This window comes from Crocodylus porosus, unplaced genomic scaffold (assembly GCF_001723895.1).
Source record: "Crocodylus porosus isolate Cpor-Errol unplaced genomic scaffold, CroPor_comp1, whole genome shotgun sequence".
In the NCBI taxonomy this organism is placed as follows: Eukaryota; Metazoa; Chordata; order Crocodylia; family Crocodylidae; genus Crocodylus; species Crocodylus porosus.
The window spans coordinates 81,196,401-81,215,476 of NW_017728906.1; the positions used below are offsets into that span (position 1 = coordinate 81,196,401).

The following is a 19,076-nucleotide window of genomic DNA, read 5'->3' on the forward strand; positions in this document are numbered from 1 at the left end:
CTTGGGGAGAGCGGGGGCAGTAGCTGCGGTTGAGCCTGGGTTGCCTGCGGGAGCTGGCAACTGAGCAGGCTCTGCCGGGGCTGGAAGAGGTGCGAACCTGTTGCTAAGCTCCGGTGAGGGAGGGGCCTTGGTGCGGCGGGCCTTCGGGCCCTTGACCACCTTGGTCGATGCCCCTGACTGGGCAGAGCGGGAGGTCCCAGAGTCCTCCTTAGTCGTGGAGGGAGACGGTGCTCTACCCTGCGGCTCCCGGGGGAGAAGGGCCTGGCAGTAGGAGTCTATCTCCTGCTCACAGTCCCTGATGGCACACAGTCTCTGGACTGTGGCCTGGAGCTCACATTATAAATGTGATCCTCAAGAGTTGTAGGACATGGAATGTGGCAGCCATTTTTTTGGGAGAAAGTTAAGTGGTGTATGCCAGAAAATATGGTATTCAATATATTGTGGTGTTATTTTTCTAGAGGAACTGGAACTTAAACATAAAAAGGTAAATACAAAGAAAAATAGAAACCAAACATTTCCCTTCTTTTTTAAGATGAACAAACAGAAAGGCCTTCAGGTGTTGGCAATATTTCTTTCTTGTCAGCAGAACTTTTCTAAGTGAAATTAACAGCAAATGAGATATTTCTATATGATATTACTTTCCCCCAGAAATAGTTTTTACTTCCATTCGACTAATATTGAGACACTGTTAACCCATTTGTCATGGATTTAATGCTAACAGTAAATACGATTAAAACATTTGTAGCATGCTTTTTGTATAATAAAATTCTCTTTCTTTAATGATCTAAAATGATTTAATACATGAACTGCATCTTATATAGTTGTAAAACAGAACAGGGAGTGAAAGACACAGATGTTTGCAGGGCATATTTGGCTTTAATATTTCCTCCTTAAATATTAAGGAGGCATAATACATTTTTTAGATAAATGGAAGCTGTTTCTTTTAATACATATCTTCATGCTGTAGACTGTTTGTATTATTTCAGAATATTTGTTGCGGTTTTGTCCAGTACCCTGAAGAAGAGGCTGTTGTCTTAGGCTAGGTACAGATGTTGCACATAGTCTGGAGTAAGTGATTGGAAAGTGAACCAAACTTGGAACTGTATAGAAGTTTGGGGCATGTAGACTGGTCTAAAAATGGAGGAACCTGGTCTAATATAGTCCTGGATTGATGTGCGCTCAAACTTATTTGAATTAGGTAAGTCTGGTGTGTCAAATTTCTGTACCATATTTCCTATTTGAATGATGTTAGGTTGCTGTCTGCTAGCATCCCAGGTTCCTCTGAGGCCCCGCCCCTGCTGTCCCCCACACTACTTGCAGGGAGGCACTCTACCACTTGGCCTTGCTTGTCTGCTCTGTGGGGCCTGCCCCTGAGCTATCCCACACCTGAGCCAGCAAAAGCATCAGTCCCAAGCACTGACTCCTGCCTATGGCAAGTTGTCAGCTGGAGCCAGTCAGCAGGGAGGAGTGAGTGGAAACTTTTGCTGCATGGACCCAGCCCTGGCTTTCAGATCTGAGCCTGCAAAGCCTCTGTCCCCAGCCCTGCCTCTTACCTGCGGCCAGTTGTCACTTGCAGCTAGGCAGTGGGGAGGGAGTTGGTGGAGAGGGGAATGGGAATAGAGGCTTCTGCTGCATGGACCTGGCAGCTCATCAGGACTGATCCGGTCACTTGGCTTTGCCTGGCATTCTCTGGCAGTCCAGGGAGCTTCCCTTGGGGCTTCCTAAGAGGTGTGCAGGAGCACCCCAACCTGCTGGCCTCAGCCAGTATAGGCAACTTGTTCACCTATGCTGCTTACAGAAAACTGCATAATTTAGATTAATTCTGCCTTAGGTTTTTGAAACATCTGTACTTAGCTTTAGTTTTCACCTTTGTGACTGATTTATAATGAGAGTCTGGAAAATCATATACCTGTATCTGTTTATCTGTCAGCAAAATGGATGGAATAATATCTATTAGCAGGCTAAGTTAATTAAATTTGGTAAAAGTGCTTTGAGTTACTAAGTTAAAATGATCTGGAAGTGCAAAGAATTTAAAAATAATATTGTTCTTAAAGTCTAAAATGTCATGGGCTCTGAGTTTGACACTTATTTAACATGACTTGTCTATTGTGAGTATTCTAGTGTACTATTACAGATGGCCAGTTAAGGGAATCACATGATCTTAAGAATGGGGAAGGAAGACTTACCGTATTTTTCGGACCATAAGATGCACCGGACCATAAGACGCACCCCTCCTGGAGCCTCAGTCTCCGCGGCAGCGAGTCCCTCCTTCGGACTCCTGCCCCGTCTGTTCCGGCCGGCCATTTTTATTGCCGGCTCCCGGCCACCGGCACGGGCGTCGGCTTCCGGTCTAAACAAGCGGCGGATGTCCCGCTCGGGCTCCGCCGCCTCCGCGGGCAAGCTCCGTCCCGTCTCCCCGGGACACACACCTTCAGACCATAAGACGCACCCTCATTTTCCCCCCACTTTTGGGGGGAAAAAAGTGCGTCTTATGGTCCGAAAAATACGGTATTTTAGCTGCTGTTTTTGGGGAGGCTACAAGCTAATGGAATACAAAGAACAGACATCAGTGACAATAGTTTGAGATGACTAGTGGTAGTGAAATGATCTGCAGGCAATCTACGGGGCAATCAGAGAAGTCAAGCCAGCAGTATGGCTCATTTGAAGAGTTAAAGGTAGCTAGTTGAAACATACTTATGATGCATGGTTGTTTTGTTGAAACTGGAACAGTTGGTGGAGAAGTTTTAGTTTTGATGAAACTTTTGCCAGGACGGTTTTAAGAGAGAGGCTTAAAAGAATGGGCTTATGTGTATATCTGTGAGACTGAGTGAGCAAGTGTGCACGCTTATTTCATAGTTTCTAGGGTTGGAAGGGACCAGAACAGATCATCAAGTCTGACCCCCTGCCCTGGGCAGGAACGAGTGCTGGGATCATATACCCCACCCAGATATCTATCCAACCCCTCTTGAAGACCCCCAAGGTAGGGGAGAGCACCGCCTCCCTTGGGAGCCCATTCCAGAGCCTGGCAGGTCTAACCATAAAGTAATGGCTCCTGATATCAAGCCTGAACCTGCTGTCAATCAACTTGTGGCCATTACTCCTTGTTATCCCAGGTACTCCATTAGCACCCTTTTAAGTTGCACTTTTGTACCTATGCATATATAACACAAACTATGCATGATATTAGTCCAAAGCCAAAAGGCTCATGATTTACCATACAGTTCACTAGGCTGGGCCCCAGCAGGGTCAACAGCATTGCAAGTCATAGTGACTCCACAGCTGAGTACTGTTCAGATCCTAGCACAACCCCCCACTTCTCCTGGCAAAAGGAGCCATCTGCTAATTACCCCCAAACTCATGACTGGAACTGCATGTTCTTGTCATGAATCCTGTACATAGGCGGATCCAGGAGAAGTGTGAGGGGGTTGTAGCCAAACCCCTGTCAGCTGTGCAGCACATGTGGAGTGAGTTCTCTGAGCTCCCAGCCAGTCCGTGTGGACTCCTGCTGGAGTTCTGCCTATTCAGGGAGCTCTCAGCTCTTCAGCTAGTTGGCGTGGGCTCTTGCTGGAGCCACTGCTTTTGTGCAGCTCCAGAGCCCTGGGGATGATCACATCACTGTTAAATCTTTCCCAACAAACCGTTTCCCATGCTGAATTTGACGGCAAGGGAAAAAGTGAGAGAGGGGGGAAATGAATTCACCTCCAGGATCTGTAGCAGTATGAAAACCGTGGTTCTAGCAGGGGACCAGCTGTACTGACCAGCTAGTGAGCTTGGAGAGCTTATTGTGCATGAAGTGCACAACCCAATGGGAGGGGGTGCATCCACATCACTAAAACCCCTCCTTGGAAGCGTGTTTGTCTATAGGTGTGATTAGGGTGCTGGCCTCTGATGTTAGGGTTCAAGTTCCCTGTGCTGTCTGATTTGGGATACAGAACTCTTCTCTAAATTGGACAGAGTTGGACCTTCATGATGGGGCTCCCACATCCCAGGCCAGTCTCTGTTCACACAGGATTTTGTTTTTGTTTTAATGAGAAACAAGTTTGAAAAAAAAAAAAGAGGCCGCTTTGAAGTGGCCAGCTCGACTGAAAGGGTAGGAGTCAAGTAGAGGTTTAAAAGGCTTTTCAATATTTTTTTGCCATTTCTTACAGATTGTCCATAGAGCCCTTGCGGCGATGCTGGGCTCCCTGGCAGCCTTGGCTGCACTAGCTGTGGCAGGGGAAGTAAGTTGCCATATTCAAGTATTCAGTTTATGTCTATGTATTGTATCATAAGCTCCCATGATTATCTTTCTGAAAATGACCAGAGAGTTTTGCAGTCTTTATGGGGCAGAAAGTGCTATAAGAATAATATTTAATTTTGGGGCTCATGAAAGAGAAGGTCTGTTTTCCAGCCTCAAACAGAAGAAAACGAGATGAAGGTGGTGTGATATTTTGAATTTGCAGGGAGAGGAACATGTCCATTTTCAGTTTTATTCAGATAAGCTCTAATACTGTTGTTTTCAGTTACATTTGTATTCGTCAAACTGGAAGGCTTGGGCTCCCTTAAATATTTACGCCTTGGGGCTCATACCTTCCCACACCTATCCCCAGTTGATATTTAGCAACATTATATGCCTTTAATTCTTTCTCATAAACCAGTCCCTGTGTCATTGCTATTCTCCAGTTTGCCACAGGTAAAGTTTGCCAGTAAAGGACACTAACTATAATCCAGTTTTCCTTAATTTCTATAATGCTGTGATAGAAACAAACAATCAAAAAGCCTAATGCAAACATTACATAATGAACTATGCAGGTTGTCAGCATTTTTCAGAGGTAATAGAAAACAGCCCCCTTTGGGTACCTTGGAGAAATACTAATTCATTTTCATCATGGTTTATTTAAATGGTCACCAATTAAACAGAGTTTGTAGTTCCACAGCTAATCACTAGTTAGGCGATTGGCATGGCTGACTGATAATTGTATCATTTGTTTGCAGAGGCCAAGCATGGTCAAAGTGGTGCAGTGGATTGATTATGAAACTCTGGCGCTGTTGTTTGGAATGGTAATTAAAATGCATCTTTTGCTCTAAAACTGCTGGAGTAATTGTTTTTGATACTTCACTGTTTCTTTTTATTTTGTTAACAGTGCTTTCATGGAGCGATGCCATGCTGAAAATTTGGCCCCTTTTGGGTGTCTCAGAATTGGAACCACTCTGAAAATATTCAGAGTGTACTCTATCTGTCTCTTCATCTGTAAAATGGGGATAATAACACATTCAAAAGATCTATGAGAACTATTAGCGAAAGCCCTGTATGAGTGCCAAGTGTTATGACTGTCATTTATCTTATTAATTTTGTTTACTCAAAATCTTCCTCAAACTAACTCTGCTAGAGAGAGTGGTTTTCCTTTGTCCTACACATCATTGTATTTGGAGGTGGAATGAGAAATGTACAGACGAAAGCACTCATCTAACCTGGCTGTAATAATATATTTATTTTTCTGCCCAATCTTATTCCTAATAAGCTGTGTTGTCTAGCATTAGTGAAGCAAGATGGATGGTGTCAGGCAACTTTCCAGAATTATGGAAAACATGTATGTAACTTTCTAGAGCTAATGTCTTCTGGATCTTACAGAACAATGCTGAAGAAAATATGCTAATGGATACTCTTGATTAGTGGCCCAGGGTAGATATCTTTAGCATATATTCCCTGCCAAGTAATTAGGAATGGAAATCACTCCCAGCGGGAGGGCGATCACAAGGTTTATGCGCCACTTACATGTGAAAAAGGACTGCTGCCCTTCTGCAGAAGGGTAAATTACACTGTAAAAACTAAATTTGACTTTTATTGCTTAGCATCCTGATGTTGGGGTCCTGGGGTTTCAAAAAAATGTGTGGGGGGTGGGGAGGAATGACCAAAATTATGATAGAAGTGCAGATTCCTTGTTAAAGCAACACACCATGGTATTGTCCTGTTGGGAAAATAATTCCATTTCAAAACAATTCTTTTTTCTTTACCTTTTTCTGTAGATGCTTCTGGTGGCCATATTTTCTGAAACTGGATTTTTTGATTACTGTGCAGTAAAGGTAGGTTTGTTGTGACACTTGCCATTGACTTTTTTTTAAACAGTATTACACTCTCACATTTCTTTCAGTGCAGGCTACATTTGTCCTGCTATGTAACATAACAATGGCTGACAGATAGATAACTTGTAAATTGTTTAAGCAAGTGTTTGAGAGAGCTTTTAAAGCTGTGGTGTGCAAATTAGACTTTTGTGGAGGACCCCTGGCAAGGTGCCCTTTCCATGAGTAAATAAAACAGCAGAGCAAAACTGCCCACTGGATAGGAGTTGGAGCTCAATTCATGCAGTTTCCCATATAAACCTTGTTTACTTGAATTTTCTGAGAGTGAGAGGAGGGTAGAGAATCTGGATTTTCTTCCTGGTTCTGTCACAGATTCCCTGTATGATGTTTAGTAAAGCACTTTATTGCTCTGCCTGTTTCCTCCCCTGTTAAATGGAAGGTTTTGCATACTACTTATCGGCCTAATGCAGCGGGGGACAACTTTTTTGGCAGGCATTCCACTAATTAGCCCAACACCCTTGCTGTGTAGCACTCCCATCCCTTTCTGCTTGTTTAGCTACTCTGTTTTCCATTCATTGCCCTGTGCCTCTGGCTGATTTGCTGCTCTGCTTTCTGCTCCCTGCCCTGTCTGCCTCTCCCTTCCTCTGTCTGCTGCGTGCCACTCACAGAGACTATCCATGCCACTTGTAGCATGTGTTGTAGGTGGCCACCTCTGGCCTAGAGAATATTTCCCAATGATGTTGCGCCATCTCTGTAAGTTTGTGTACTAGTTAGGGCTGTGTGAAACAGCACTGTTTTGTTTCAACTTCTGTTTTGCCATTTCGAAGGGACACTGTTTCATTTTGTTGTTTCATTTCATTTTGAAGCACTGTTTTGTTTCGTCCATAGGCTATAATGGGGAATCATGAAAATGCCTATAACTTTGTCATTTCTTGCCTGATTCAGATGCAAATTGCAGGGGTGGTACACCCCTCTGAGGGCGTGAAGGTTGCTTAGTTTCAAGGACTTAAGTGCAGGGGTTTCTGGGAAACTGCACCTCAAACTGTTCAAATCAAAACTCATATCACTTGCCGGTAGTGGCAGCCTGCTGTCATCCTGTGCACAGATCTGGGGGCCCATGTCCCCCAGGAGGGTTGCGGGGCTGTGCTGGACTCTTCCTGTGGGGTGCGGGTCCCTGGATCTGCATGCAGGATGACAGGATGCTGCCACTGCTGGCTGGGGCCAGCACCAGCTCCAGGCTTCCCAGCATCATCCTGCGCTCCCTGGGAGGAGTCTGGCACAGCTCTGCAGCCCTCCCAGGGGGCACAGGGTCCCGGATCTGCACGCGGGATGACAGCATGCTGCCACTGCTGGCTGGGGCCAGTGGCAGTACCAGGCTTCCCAGTGCTTGGCATGGGCTGTGCCCACCACCAGTCCCAGCTGGCAGCAGCAACCTGCTGTCATCCTGCATCATCTGGGGGGCCTGCACCTCCCAGGAAGAGTTGGGGGAAGCGATCAGAGAGCTGGGGGAAAGATCGGGGAGCTGAGGAATCCAACCAGGAACTGGGGGAATGTTCAGGTCCCTGGACATTCCCCCAGCTCCCCGGTTCAGTTCCCCAACCCCCTGTTTGATTCTCCAGTTCTCTGATCGCTTCCCCAGCTCCTCTCAGGGGCATGGGCCCCCAGATCTGTGCAATGGGTTTCAGCAGGCTGCTGCTGAAGTTTCAGTGGCAGTCTGCTGAAACCCCATGGACAGATTGGGGGCCTACACCCCCTGGGAAGAGCTAGGGAAATGATCAGAGAGCTGGAGGAAGCGATCAGAGAGCCGGGGAATCCAACAGGGGACTGGGGAATTGAACCAGGAGCTGGGGGAATGTTCGGGCAGAGATCAGTCTTTCCCCGCTCTTTGCCCTCCCTCTCCTTAGTTTCTGTCTAACTGCAGCAAGCCTGGCTTTGAAACTTGAAATGTTTTGAAACTTTCAAAATGTTTCAAGTGCCCTTATTTCATTTCAAAGTTCTTTCGAAGCCTTTTGTTTTGTTTTGACTTTGTGGTTTTGAGCTCGAACTGTGTCAAAATAGCTTTGAAATGAAACACCTGTTGAAATGAAACTGAAATATTAGATTCAGTACCTTTATGTCATTGTTCTTTGTTTTCCTTAGGCTTACCGATTATCTAGAGGCAGAGTGTGGGCCATGATTATCATTCTATGTCTTATTGCTGCAATTCTTTCTGCGTTTTTGGACAACGTTACTACAATGCTTCTTTTTACTCCAGTAACCATAAGGTACTTTTATTGTTATGCTTTTGGCATTAGTCTATTGTAGATTAATATTGCTGACTGACATGTTTACAAAGCTATTGTTGTAAATAGTATATAAAGCTATATTTTTCAAAGAGTGCACTTTCCCTGTTTTGATGTTCTCACACATTTATCTCCTTCTGCAATTAAGTACATGTGCAAGCACTCTGACTTGTACCTGCATTTGAACTGCAATAGCCAAGGGTGTCAACTGTTCTATTGTGGTTGCAAATTGTTTTTGCAAGCAGGGTGGCTTTACTTTTTTTGAAAAACATCCCCTCATGCACTAGCTATGTTTATGTACAACTCTTCTTTATAACTGATGATTTAAAGAGTTCTAATTCTTCTAATACTACTGGCAACTGATGGAATTTTTTGTGTAGGCCAAGCGGTAAAAAGTGTGACTTTTAGAGAAGGCGGCTCTGAATTTTTTTACTAATTACTATAACATTGGTACAGCTCCAGGTTAATTCCAAATATGTAGAAGAGTTAATCAGCATTTTTACTGAATTCAATTATTGCAGATTTCTAAAAATTAATAGCATACGTTTTGCAATCACATTTAGTCTGTGTGATTATAAACCACTGTTTAGGTTAAATTTAACCTGTATTTAACCAAGGAAATCCAGTTAATCCAGTTAAAGTTTTTTTAAGATCTGAGGAAAGGGTGATTTTAAATCTTACCACAAGTGATGTAACGCTTGTAGTTGTCATCATAGATTCATAGATGCTATCATATTTACATATACAGAATTTTATGATACATTTCCTATTAGATGTAGTTCTCAGTAGTCAAAATCAGTTTGCAAGTGAAGTTTATTGTAGATGGAGAAACAGCTGGTGAATGAAAGCCTCATTTGTTTTTTACCTGATCATATTTTTAGTAGATTACATTAATTTACTTTATTTCAGCCATTATTTTTACCACTTAGGTTGTAGCTACGTGAGATGATTACTGAGGAGTAGACTAATTAGCTCCTCAGTATACATCTTGTGTCTACATGTGCACCCCATTTGACTGGAAGAAATTAACTCTGTAGCAGGTTAGTACCTGTAAATACTGTACCTGTAAGCACTGTCCTGATGTGGAGTAAAAAACTCCTCATCAGTATATGCATAGACGCTGACATGGCTAGCTGCAGCACAAGGGTGCTTCAGTGTGGAGGCTGCCTGCTGGCTAGCTCTACACTGGAGCACTCTCGTATCCTAGTCAGCCCCTCTGCAGCACATTGAGCAATGGGGGAGCAGGCTGATCCTCAGGGCCCTCTGCCAGATGAGGCTGCTCCGACCCGGCTCAATGTGCTGTGGTCCCAGGCGCATGTTCAAATGGTGCACCCAGGAGCAATAAACTCCAGAGCAATAAGTGCTGAAGTTTATTGCTTTGCATTAATTGCACATATAGATGAGCCCTTAGACTAGGAAATGCTGGAATTATTAAACATCAAATGTTCTCTAGTTACGTTGCAGAATGTTTTGAGTTAAATATAATTGGTAACAGATTGAAATCTTAAAAGTCTACACACAAACTGCTGTTCATGTATAGAATTACTGCTGCATCTATTTATTTTATGCTAAATGATTTTATAAGCCTGAAATAGGGGAACAGCATCTAAGACTTTTAGTTGGATGATCACTATCTATACTTCTAAACTAGCAAAATAAAAATTCTACTCTAATGCTTTTTTATTTAACCCCCACCCTATTTTGGTGTTTCTCTGAAATAGTCATTCTTTTCTTATTATTATCTTTTTGCCTTACCTATAACTTCACTATGCTGCTCTATACTGTCATTGCCATGGAGATGAAGCTTGCAGAAAATTCTCCTTATTCCATGACCATAAGGTTTCAGACTTTTATCAATAAGGCATAAAATGTAATGTTCTTGTCACATTTTTGTGGTAAATAGATATTAAAAAAAAATATAATAACTATAACCCTCTTTAGGGATAACTTATTATATTTTAAACCATACTCCGAATGCCTAGATGTTTCCCTGTTTGAAATCGTCTGTTCATATGGGAAATTATAAAGCTTGGATAAATAAAGCATAATGGTTTAATCTGACTGTACAGCTAACACATTTTAATAATCCATTAATCAAAGTTTTTTAAAGACTGTAGTAAGGATTCTTCTTCCACAAAATGTCTGTACCCCATTAAGAAAAAAAGTGCTAAGGAATATAGAATCCACTGTTAAGCACTCAGAAGTAAAGCAACAACATTGTTTATATTGTACTAAATCTTAATTCTGTCCCTTGTGCAACTCCATTACAACATAGCTTTTAACAATATCATTTCATGCTGTTATTCAAACAATATTTTACTGGGGTTGGAGTGTTTTGTAGCAAAAATATTTTACTGAACATTTTTACTTCTGCAATCATAGTATATAGATGTGTAGCATTTTATAATGTTTTTATGCTTTTAAATTGCCACTATTTTTATTTTCATTGTGATAGCCTAACTGTATTAACTAGAGGTTTTAAATTTTCTTTGCTTTGAAATATATTTTGAATAACATGGAGTTAGATGGACTCAGAAGAGCCTGTCCTGCTCTAGGGGCGACTTATAGCCGCATCCTAAACCAAGGAAGGCATTTGGACACTGTTTTACTTTCTTCCCTGCTCCTACACTGTTTACAGGGAAGCTAATTAATGCAACCATAAATAGAGAGTAAGTCATGCTCCCACTGTCTCCTGGCTTATCTTCATTGTTGGTTATGTTGTGTGGGTGGCCACAAAATGATGGAAGAAGCCAATTCTTCACTTTCCTAAACTGCCTCCTTCCATCCTGGTTTAAGTTAAATCAGAGTCCTCCAGCATCCTGACAATGCTGTCTGGGCTGGGCTCCAGAGAGCTGTATTGGGCTGTCTCCTCTGCTCCCTGGCTGCAGCTTCAGCAGAGACTGCAGGTACAGTGGCATCTGCCTGGCTTCCTCCTGCTCCTGCTCCTCTCTCCCCCTCACCAATCCCTGCTGATGCAAGGATTCCCCCCTACCCTCTGCCTTACACAGACACCTCTCAGCATTAGCTAGCATACCATGTGCTGGCTATGGTCCATGCTGTGGGAAACAGGACAAAGGGAGACAGCACAGTGTTGGCTTAGGGCTTTTTGGAGCTTATCAGCCGGTAGCTGGTAATGTCCCTCTGTTCCTTCCATGGAAAAAAGTTGTTTAAGAGGAGGTTGACCTAGTGAGGGAAGCTTTTTTTTTTTCTTAATGGGCTGATAAACATTGAGTTAGGGGTGATTTAACTGTGTTATCAACTCCCTGCTGGTCTGCTGGGAGGGGAACCCCCCCTAACCAGAGCATCAGGCGGGGGCCTGGCCACACCTCCACTCAGCTCAGCACTGTTGAAGGGAAGGGAGGGCTGCTCTAACACCCCTAGCTTCTAGCCTGAGCCACTGCAGGCATGTGCCTACATTTCTGGAATGAAAAGGGAATGTCTATCCACCTCCAAATTGGTTCCAGCTTTGCAGGTTGGACCTCAAAGATTGAATCAATTCATCTTCAGGCTTTTTGAATGTCTGTCCTTAGCCCTTGTCATCACAATGGGTTTATCACAGTGGTACGTCTCCACTGCAGAGTAGTTGAACATAGTATAGACATACCTGAGCTTGCTGTAAATGCAGTAACTTGAGTAATAGAAGGAGTTTATCTGTAGGAACATGGAACTTAGTATAGGTTAATTTACACTTGTGCTAAAGACCCTGCTCTGTAGACAGACTTCTTCTGGTATCACAGTCAGTTTTTTTTTTACAGCTAATTCAGGTTCTTCTACATCATGATGCAGTTTGCTGTTCAGAAATTCTGTAGAGTGCTGGAGGGAAGGTCCCTGCATTTTCCAGGAGTGGGATGTGATATGGGTTGTTGTGCATGGAACAGGAGAGGGTTGAGTGGGGCTTACTTTAGCAGCATGATGAACAGTCCACTCCCATGGTAGAGAAAAATCTCTCTTAATATATGGAGCTAATTAGGTAGAGGCTACTGGAATGTAAAAAACCAAAAAAACCCCTGAAAGTCACTACTTTTCTGTGCTTGTTAAGTAGTCCAGGGGAACACCACTCATTTGAAGACTTCAGAGCTCATATGCACAAATCTACTAGTAGGGTCAGACCCAAATAGTTAAACTGGTATTACTCACTATCTGGAAACTCTTATTCTTGAATGTCCCAGGAAAGCATTTCAACACCTGCTTAACTCCAGCCTTTTTCAGGAAAGTACTAAGGGCCATGACACACATTAAAATTATAGTGTGATGAATGTGTTAATAGCACCATAAATGCACCCTTAAGGCACATGTTAAACTTGAAGCACATATAGGCTAAGTACAGACAGTGAAAAAGCCTGAGGCAAAATCAATTAATCCTTTGCAGGTTTTTCTAACCTGCAAAGATTGGATCATGAGCAAACATAACACATGTTTGCCCTTGTGGGAGGGGAAGCAGGCAAATGTGTATTCTGGTTAGGCCAGAATGTGGTGGTGGTGGGGGGTGGCATTCCTGCACACCTCCCAGCCTAGCACCAGATCCACCCCGATAGGCTGTCAGGGACACAACCCCCTGCTGTTATTGAAGACCCTCCCTGCCTGGAGCTCTAGGCTTGCAAAGCTGGTCACCACGGCAGCCCCAGGTGACCAGGAGTGGGGTGGAAACAGATGCCCCCATCCCAGACTCAGCCTCCGGCATGGGGTCTGCACTGGGCAGGGATGTCCCATGGCAAAGGCTTTTCTCTGTGCAGCCCAGCTGGGTGATTTCCTCTGCCCTGGACCTGGCCTCTCAGCTAGAGGGGTGAAGGGCATGGGCTGGGGGGGCCCATGGCAAGGCCAGGGAGCTCTTTTACATGCCTCCCCCCACCCCTGCCTGTCATGGCTGAGAGGCCAGATCTGGCAAGGGGAAGAGGCTGGGGCTATCCTGCTGCTAGGAGAAGAGTCAGGCTGTGGGAGGGGGAAAGCTCTCATCATGGGGTCCCCCACACTGTGCACACTAGCTGCCCCACCCCCTTAGCAGTCCCTATGCCACCCTGCCAGCTGGGTTGGGGAGCAGGGGCTCTGCTGCCTGAGCTCTGTGACAGCTCAGTGGTGGAGATGGCCAGACTTCACAGGAGCAGATAGTGGGCAATGGCTAGCCCACCTGCCTTGCAAGGGAGCGTGGCAGGGGAGGTGCAAAACATCCTGGGATGCTGGGGGACTGAGGGTTGACTTGAGTCAGGAGGGGATCTGGGACAGAAGTTCGATAGACTGATTTAACCTAAGTCAGTTAAGTCTGATACTACATGCATCCAGGTCTATCTTGAATCAGTTTTGGCCATTTGGAATCAGTTTATGTGCACTGAACTTCCATTCTATGACAGTTTTAAAATGGTTTCCAATCACTCAAACCATTTTATGTGTAATTTCTGACTTTAGCCACATGTTAAAAATCAAGCACGGGCATTAGGGCTGTCCTGAGCTGGCCTTTTAGTGTGCAGACTGTGTGAAATCTACTGTTTAGAAACACACTGTAATTCTTTCAATATATTATAACTTGGTGCAGTCAGTCCTGATGTTTACTGGGACTCTTTGAGATATCAGTTCTCCCCAAGGACTGTTTCTATACAAAACACTGATTTCCCGTATCTACCTGGTTTTGTGCATGAGCAGTTAAAGAAAAAAAGGTTGATTGATAATTTTTGATAATGAACATTTTTTTCTACTTCCCATGTTTTTAAAAAATGTTAGAAATACTCTTCCTCAACCTTATTTATTTATCTGGGTTGAGAACTGGTTGGTTAGATTGCAGCCTAAATAGTGAAAGTTCTATAAAATTTCATGGATCCCCTTTTGGGAACAGGAAGTTGAAATGGAAGGGCTCATGCAACTTTAACTATAATCCATCTGTTTGGGATTTTAAAAATTGTTTTTAAAGCTACGTACTATGATTGCAAGCCATCTCAGTGGAATTGTAAAATTCATGTCTTAATTATTAATTAAGGAAGTTCAATTTTTATTCTTTGTTCAACAGTTTGAAGCTTCCAGTCAACATACTGAGTTTTATAAATCATTTAAGGTTTGAGGCAATTTAATTAAAGGCTAAGGAAGTGATTTCATTTTCTTCTGTGGACTGCAGGTTGTGCGAGGTACTTAACCTTGATCCGAGACATGTCCTGATTGCAGAAGTAATCTTCACAAATATTGGTGGGGCTGCCACAGCTGTCGGGGATCCTCCAAATGTGATTATAGTTTCAAAGCAGGAGCTGAGGAAGGTGGTATGTATTGAAATCCATTGTGTTTCTAAAAATAGATACAGACAGCAGTTTATTTAGTAATTTCGACCTTTTCTTCCCACGGACAGTCACACAAGCAGAAATTAGTGCACTGTTCTGTCCTGTTTTTATCATTAGTGCTATTAATTAGAATTAGGTGAATGATTTTTTTTTAATTATGCAAAAACAGGTGTATTTTGTAAACAATGTTTTTATATTTTTATGTCGCCAGGAAAAAATGTTTTCCCCTTATTTTTAAATCAGGATTGAAGCAGGAAAGGTAGGAGGAACTGAAAACTCAAACATTTTTATTAAAGTTTTTCCCATAAATTTCAAAGATAAGCATGCATACACACTCATACCCACATTCAAATCTTTATAAAAACTGTTCTGTCCGTGTACTGGGAACTATGGTAATGCATTGCCTAGTATAGGATCTGCCACAGAACGGTGAGGCTCAGACTGTGTCAATAAAATAATATTCTAACTATAATGGAGATTCAGAGAGCGGGAGATTCTTCCCCCCACACATCCCAGGCCTCAGCTGGTTGCTAGTTCTTGCCAATGTCTTGTTATCTCCACAGTGCAATGAAAGGTTTTAGCTTCCCACACTTGGTGCCTGTATTTGGGAACAGAATTGTTTCATTTTTGCTTCCTAAATGAGGCCAGTGAAAAGAATGTCATGATCTGTGGTCTATTGGACAGCAAAAACTCCAGGCATCTGACCATGAAACATCACTCATAGCCTCCCCTTCCACCCAGATGCTTTTTTCTTCCCCTGAGGTGGGAAAGCATCTGTGCTAAGGCTTTTAGATTCTGGGGAGAGCTGAAAGTCATGGTCTGCTTTCATGCTCCTCATTATTTTTCCCGTCACTTGGGACAAAGTATCTTCTTGGCGTCCCATGTTTTGGTTTGGGTACATATGTGCATGTGCAGGATGTCGTAAGTCCCCCTTTCTCCTGCTCCTATTTTTTCTTTTAGGAGCTTGAGAGAGATCTCCATTGTTCCCCAGTCTGCTTGTTAGAGAGTCTCTGGGGAGAGAGCTCAGGCACTCTCTTTTTTTAGGAGACTGGATTTTTGAACCAACAGCAGGAGAGGAGGATTTTCACTTTAGGTTAGGCCCTGGCCCTCTGATGATGATAGAGTCTGTCTGAGTGGTTTGAATGTCAATTTTATCCATAACCCTTTCTGTAACCCCGGGATAGGGCTCTACATTGGGCCAGGGGTAGGATTTAGGTGCACTGATAAGCCCACTTTGTGGACTGGAGAGTGGGAGAGGGATTCTAATCAATCCCTTCCTGAGCTCCTGCTGGGGTGGAGTGGCTCTGCATTGCCCATCCTTAGTGCTCTGCTTAAAGTAAGTAACCCGGTCTAAGCCTGAAACTGGGGACACAGTTCCCTGCTGTTTATTTTGGCTGAGTCTTTAAAATCCAGAACAAGTAGACAATTAAAATTATGAAGAAGTTAAAGAAGCGCAGTGTAGAGTGAGTACAACATCATATTAAACACCTGTACCGGAGGATGATAGGGAGGAAATTGCTACAAAGTTCTAATGTTGAATTAGTGGTTATTGAATTATGTCACTACAGCAATATCAAGAAAAGTCTCTTCTAATTAACAGTGTAGTTCTCAGGGACGGTGGGTGTGGGGGGGGAATAATGACATATATTTTGAGAAATGTTTCTAAAAGTCCACAGTATTTAATGAATGAGGTGTATTTTTGAAAACATCTGAAATGTATTAGGAACAAATCAAGAGCCCAATCAGATAATGGCTATAAAGTGTCTTAGTGTACTTTGGGTGGTGGCTTTAACATTTTGTCTGTTTGCACCTATTCAAGTCATCTAAGCTAGAGGAGGTAATTTATGTACCACACAGTGCATTTTCTTTAATACTTAGAAAATTAGCATTTCAGCAGTACCTTTAGAAACAGATATACTTTAAAAGTTTCATACTATAATCAAGGAAAGCATGTAAGTAATCTAATTGATTACTTAACTGTTAAGTAGTCAAATTATATATATTGTTTCTTGGATAGCACCTGATCTTTCTCAGAAGACCCAGTCTTAAAAATACTTATAAAAGTCTCTGGTATGTGATATCATAGCAAATTATGCCTTTATAACTCCATTTTAAATGAGGATACTAAATGGAAACAACCACAAAAATATTCAAAACACTTTCACTTTCTGGATTGGTTTCAAATATATATCACTTAAACCAAATTAAAGCTTAATCACAGTAAATGAATGAATGAGATCCTACAAAATAGTTTTCTTGTCTTGCCTATTCCTAAGCATAATCCAACCCAAGTATTTACTTAAAATTTGTAACACTTCTATACTATGCTTAAGTCAAGTAAAATGTATTTGCTTTTAAACATGTTTTAATGTAAACACAGTAAATCACTATGTAATATTACCCAAGAGTTTTAGATTTTAAAATTTTGAAACAGCCCCAGCTTCCCAATCACCCACAGCATGGATGCAGCTTGTGATTCTAGGGGCTTCTGAATTTTTCTCCTTGATGCTTTCATTGCAGTGTCTTTTTTTAGCAGTTTGAATTTCCTTTTCAGTCACTTCTGAGGGAATATTTAATGTCTTTCTTGGCTAGTCAACAGAGAGAGTTTACACAAGTACTCAGCACATTCTTGACACTTAACCACAGCTATAGGAGTTTTGAAATTACTGTCTTTTTATATCTGAAGTTCTGTTGCACCTAAATATGCCACAGTATGCTTAAATTTGGATACCAGTTAGACATAACCAGAAGTAATTCACAGGTGAACATTTGCCTTTTGGCTGGGATGGTAAATCTTAGACTGGATTCTGCCATTTTTAAACCAGTCTGTGTGCATCAAACTTCTGTTCTGTTACAGGTATAGATTGGTTTCCAATCACTTATACCAGTAGAGGTGTAATGCTTTTACCGACCATAATCCATATTACCACTGTGTCTATAAAAACACATGCTCATTCTGAACTTTATTGATTTCAACTGAGCTTGCACAAGCTTAATGCTATATATGTGATTAGGTGTTTTACTGGATTTGGGGCTTGTATGCTTGTAGGCTAAACATGGATTTAGTTGTAGATAGTAATTTAATAGATTAATTTAGCTGGAGAGAGTTATTCAGTAGGGCCAGAAACTTCTCAGTTCCAAGTCTGGGCAGTCTTGTGTGACCTTGGTTTACCATACTTAATATCCATCTCAGTTTCCTTACCTGTAATAAACACTTCACAGAGTCAGAGGCCTGCCTAAAGCTCTTTGAAGTGAATGGGATCCTTTCCAATGAGTTCACTAGGTTTTGGGTCAAGCCCCTTTTAAGGATTAATACATTCTTTGGATAAGAACACATGCACATTTCAAGGTGTTTCAAAAGGATAGTAGCTGTTACTTCTAATTTGTATATGTGAACGAGCTGGAAATGGTACAAGTATAGCAAAACAACTTTAACTGCTAACACTCTTTCATCTAGTGTTAAATCTGGAGTGATTCTGCTACATATGTATCATAGGCAAATTGTGCACACGTAACAATTAGAATGCAACAGAGGCTGTCGAATGATGTTCCCCATTTGAAATGGCTCCAAATATATGGGCGTCCATGATCTGTATCAGTGATTACAGTGAGTGCATCTACATGTACTATTAAGGTGATGTCATAAACTCTGGCACAGTTTGCGCAGGAGTTAATTGGTCCTGGGTGAAATGTTTGCATGTGCACCCAGGACCACAGCAGTTTCAGCTGGGGTGGAGCACCCCCAGGCTGGCAAGGGGCACAGCTGAGGGGTAATGTCAACCCCAGGCTCTGTGTGGTGGCAGAGGGAGGCAAAGGGGCTGGCTGGGGCACAAGGGTGCTTAAGTGTGGGGCTAGGCAGCAGGTAGCCCCTGCACTTAAGCACCCTCATGCCCCAGCCAGCCCCTGTTACCTTCTATATATGTGTTTCAGCTAATGTAATTACTCCACCATAGGCTAGTACTGTCTCTGAGCCATTCGAGATGCAAGGCAGCTGCTCAAAGTGAATGCAAAGCACTATGATTTTTATTTGTTGGCAATTTTACTTCCAATTTTACTTCAAATGACTATAAAAGGTGCAAAGGACTGAGAGGGACAAAGTAAGTATGGAAAGGAAAGATGATGTTTTTCATAATACGTATATCATCTTATTAGGGATGTAAAGAAAGATCTTAACAGGGTCACAGAGCAAGCATCTCTTGATTTGCAAACAAAAAGAATATGAAATGAATAAATGTGCAGTTCTTGTAAGTAAGACATTTTGATGTTTAAACAAACTTTCATTTTTGCCTAGTCAGTTTGTCTTGTTCTCTGTCACTGTAGCACTGGAAACCAGAGACCTTTTCATAGCGATGGCTACTTTTATAAGACTGCATAGGAGTATAGTTATCACAAATTGTTCATCTTTTGGATTTAAAAGCTATTATTCATTGTGATTCAAGATTAATTGGGTATAGATTATGACAAACAGTAGCATTTG

The 19,076-nt window shown here is 42.4% G+C and overlaps 1 protein-coding gene across 1 annotated transcript in view; it reads left to right on the forward strand.

Annotated features, from left to right (window-relative positions):
- Positions 1-19,076, forward strand: part of OCA2 (OCA2 melanosomal transmembrane protein) — a 400,590-nt gene that overhangs the window by 150,274 nt on the left and 231,240 nt on the right. The window contains exons 10-14 of the mRNA XM_019529440.1: positions 4,149-4,220; positions 4,975-5,040; positions 6,007-6,063; positions 8,200-8,324; positions 14,443-14,581. Coding sequence (XP_019384985.1) covers positions 4,149-4,220; positions 4,975-5,040; positions 6,007-6,063; positions 8,200-8,324; positions 14,443-14,581 — 459 coding nt within the window. The remainder of the gene's footprint in view (positions 1-4,148; positions 4,221-4,974; positions 5,041-6,006; positions 6,064-8,199; positions 8,325-14,442; positions 14,582-19,076) is intronic.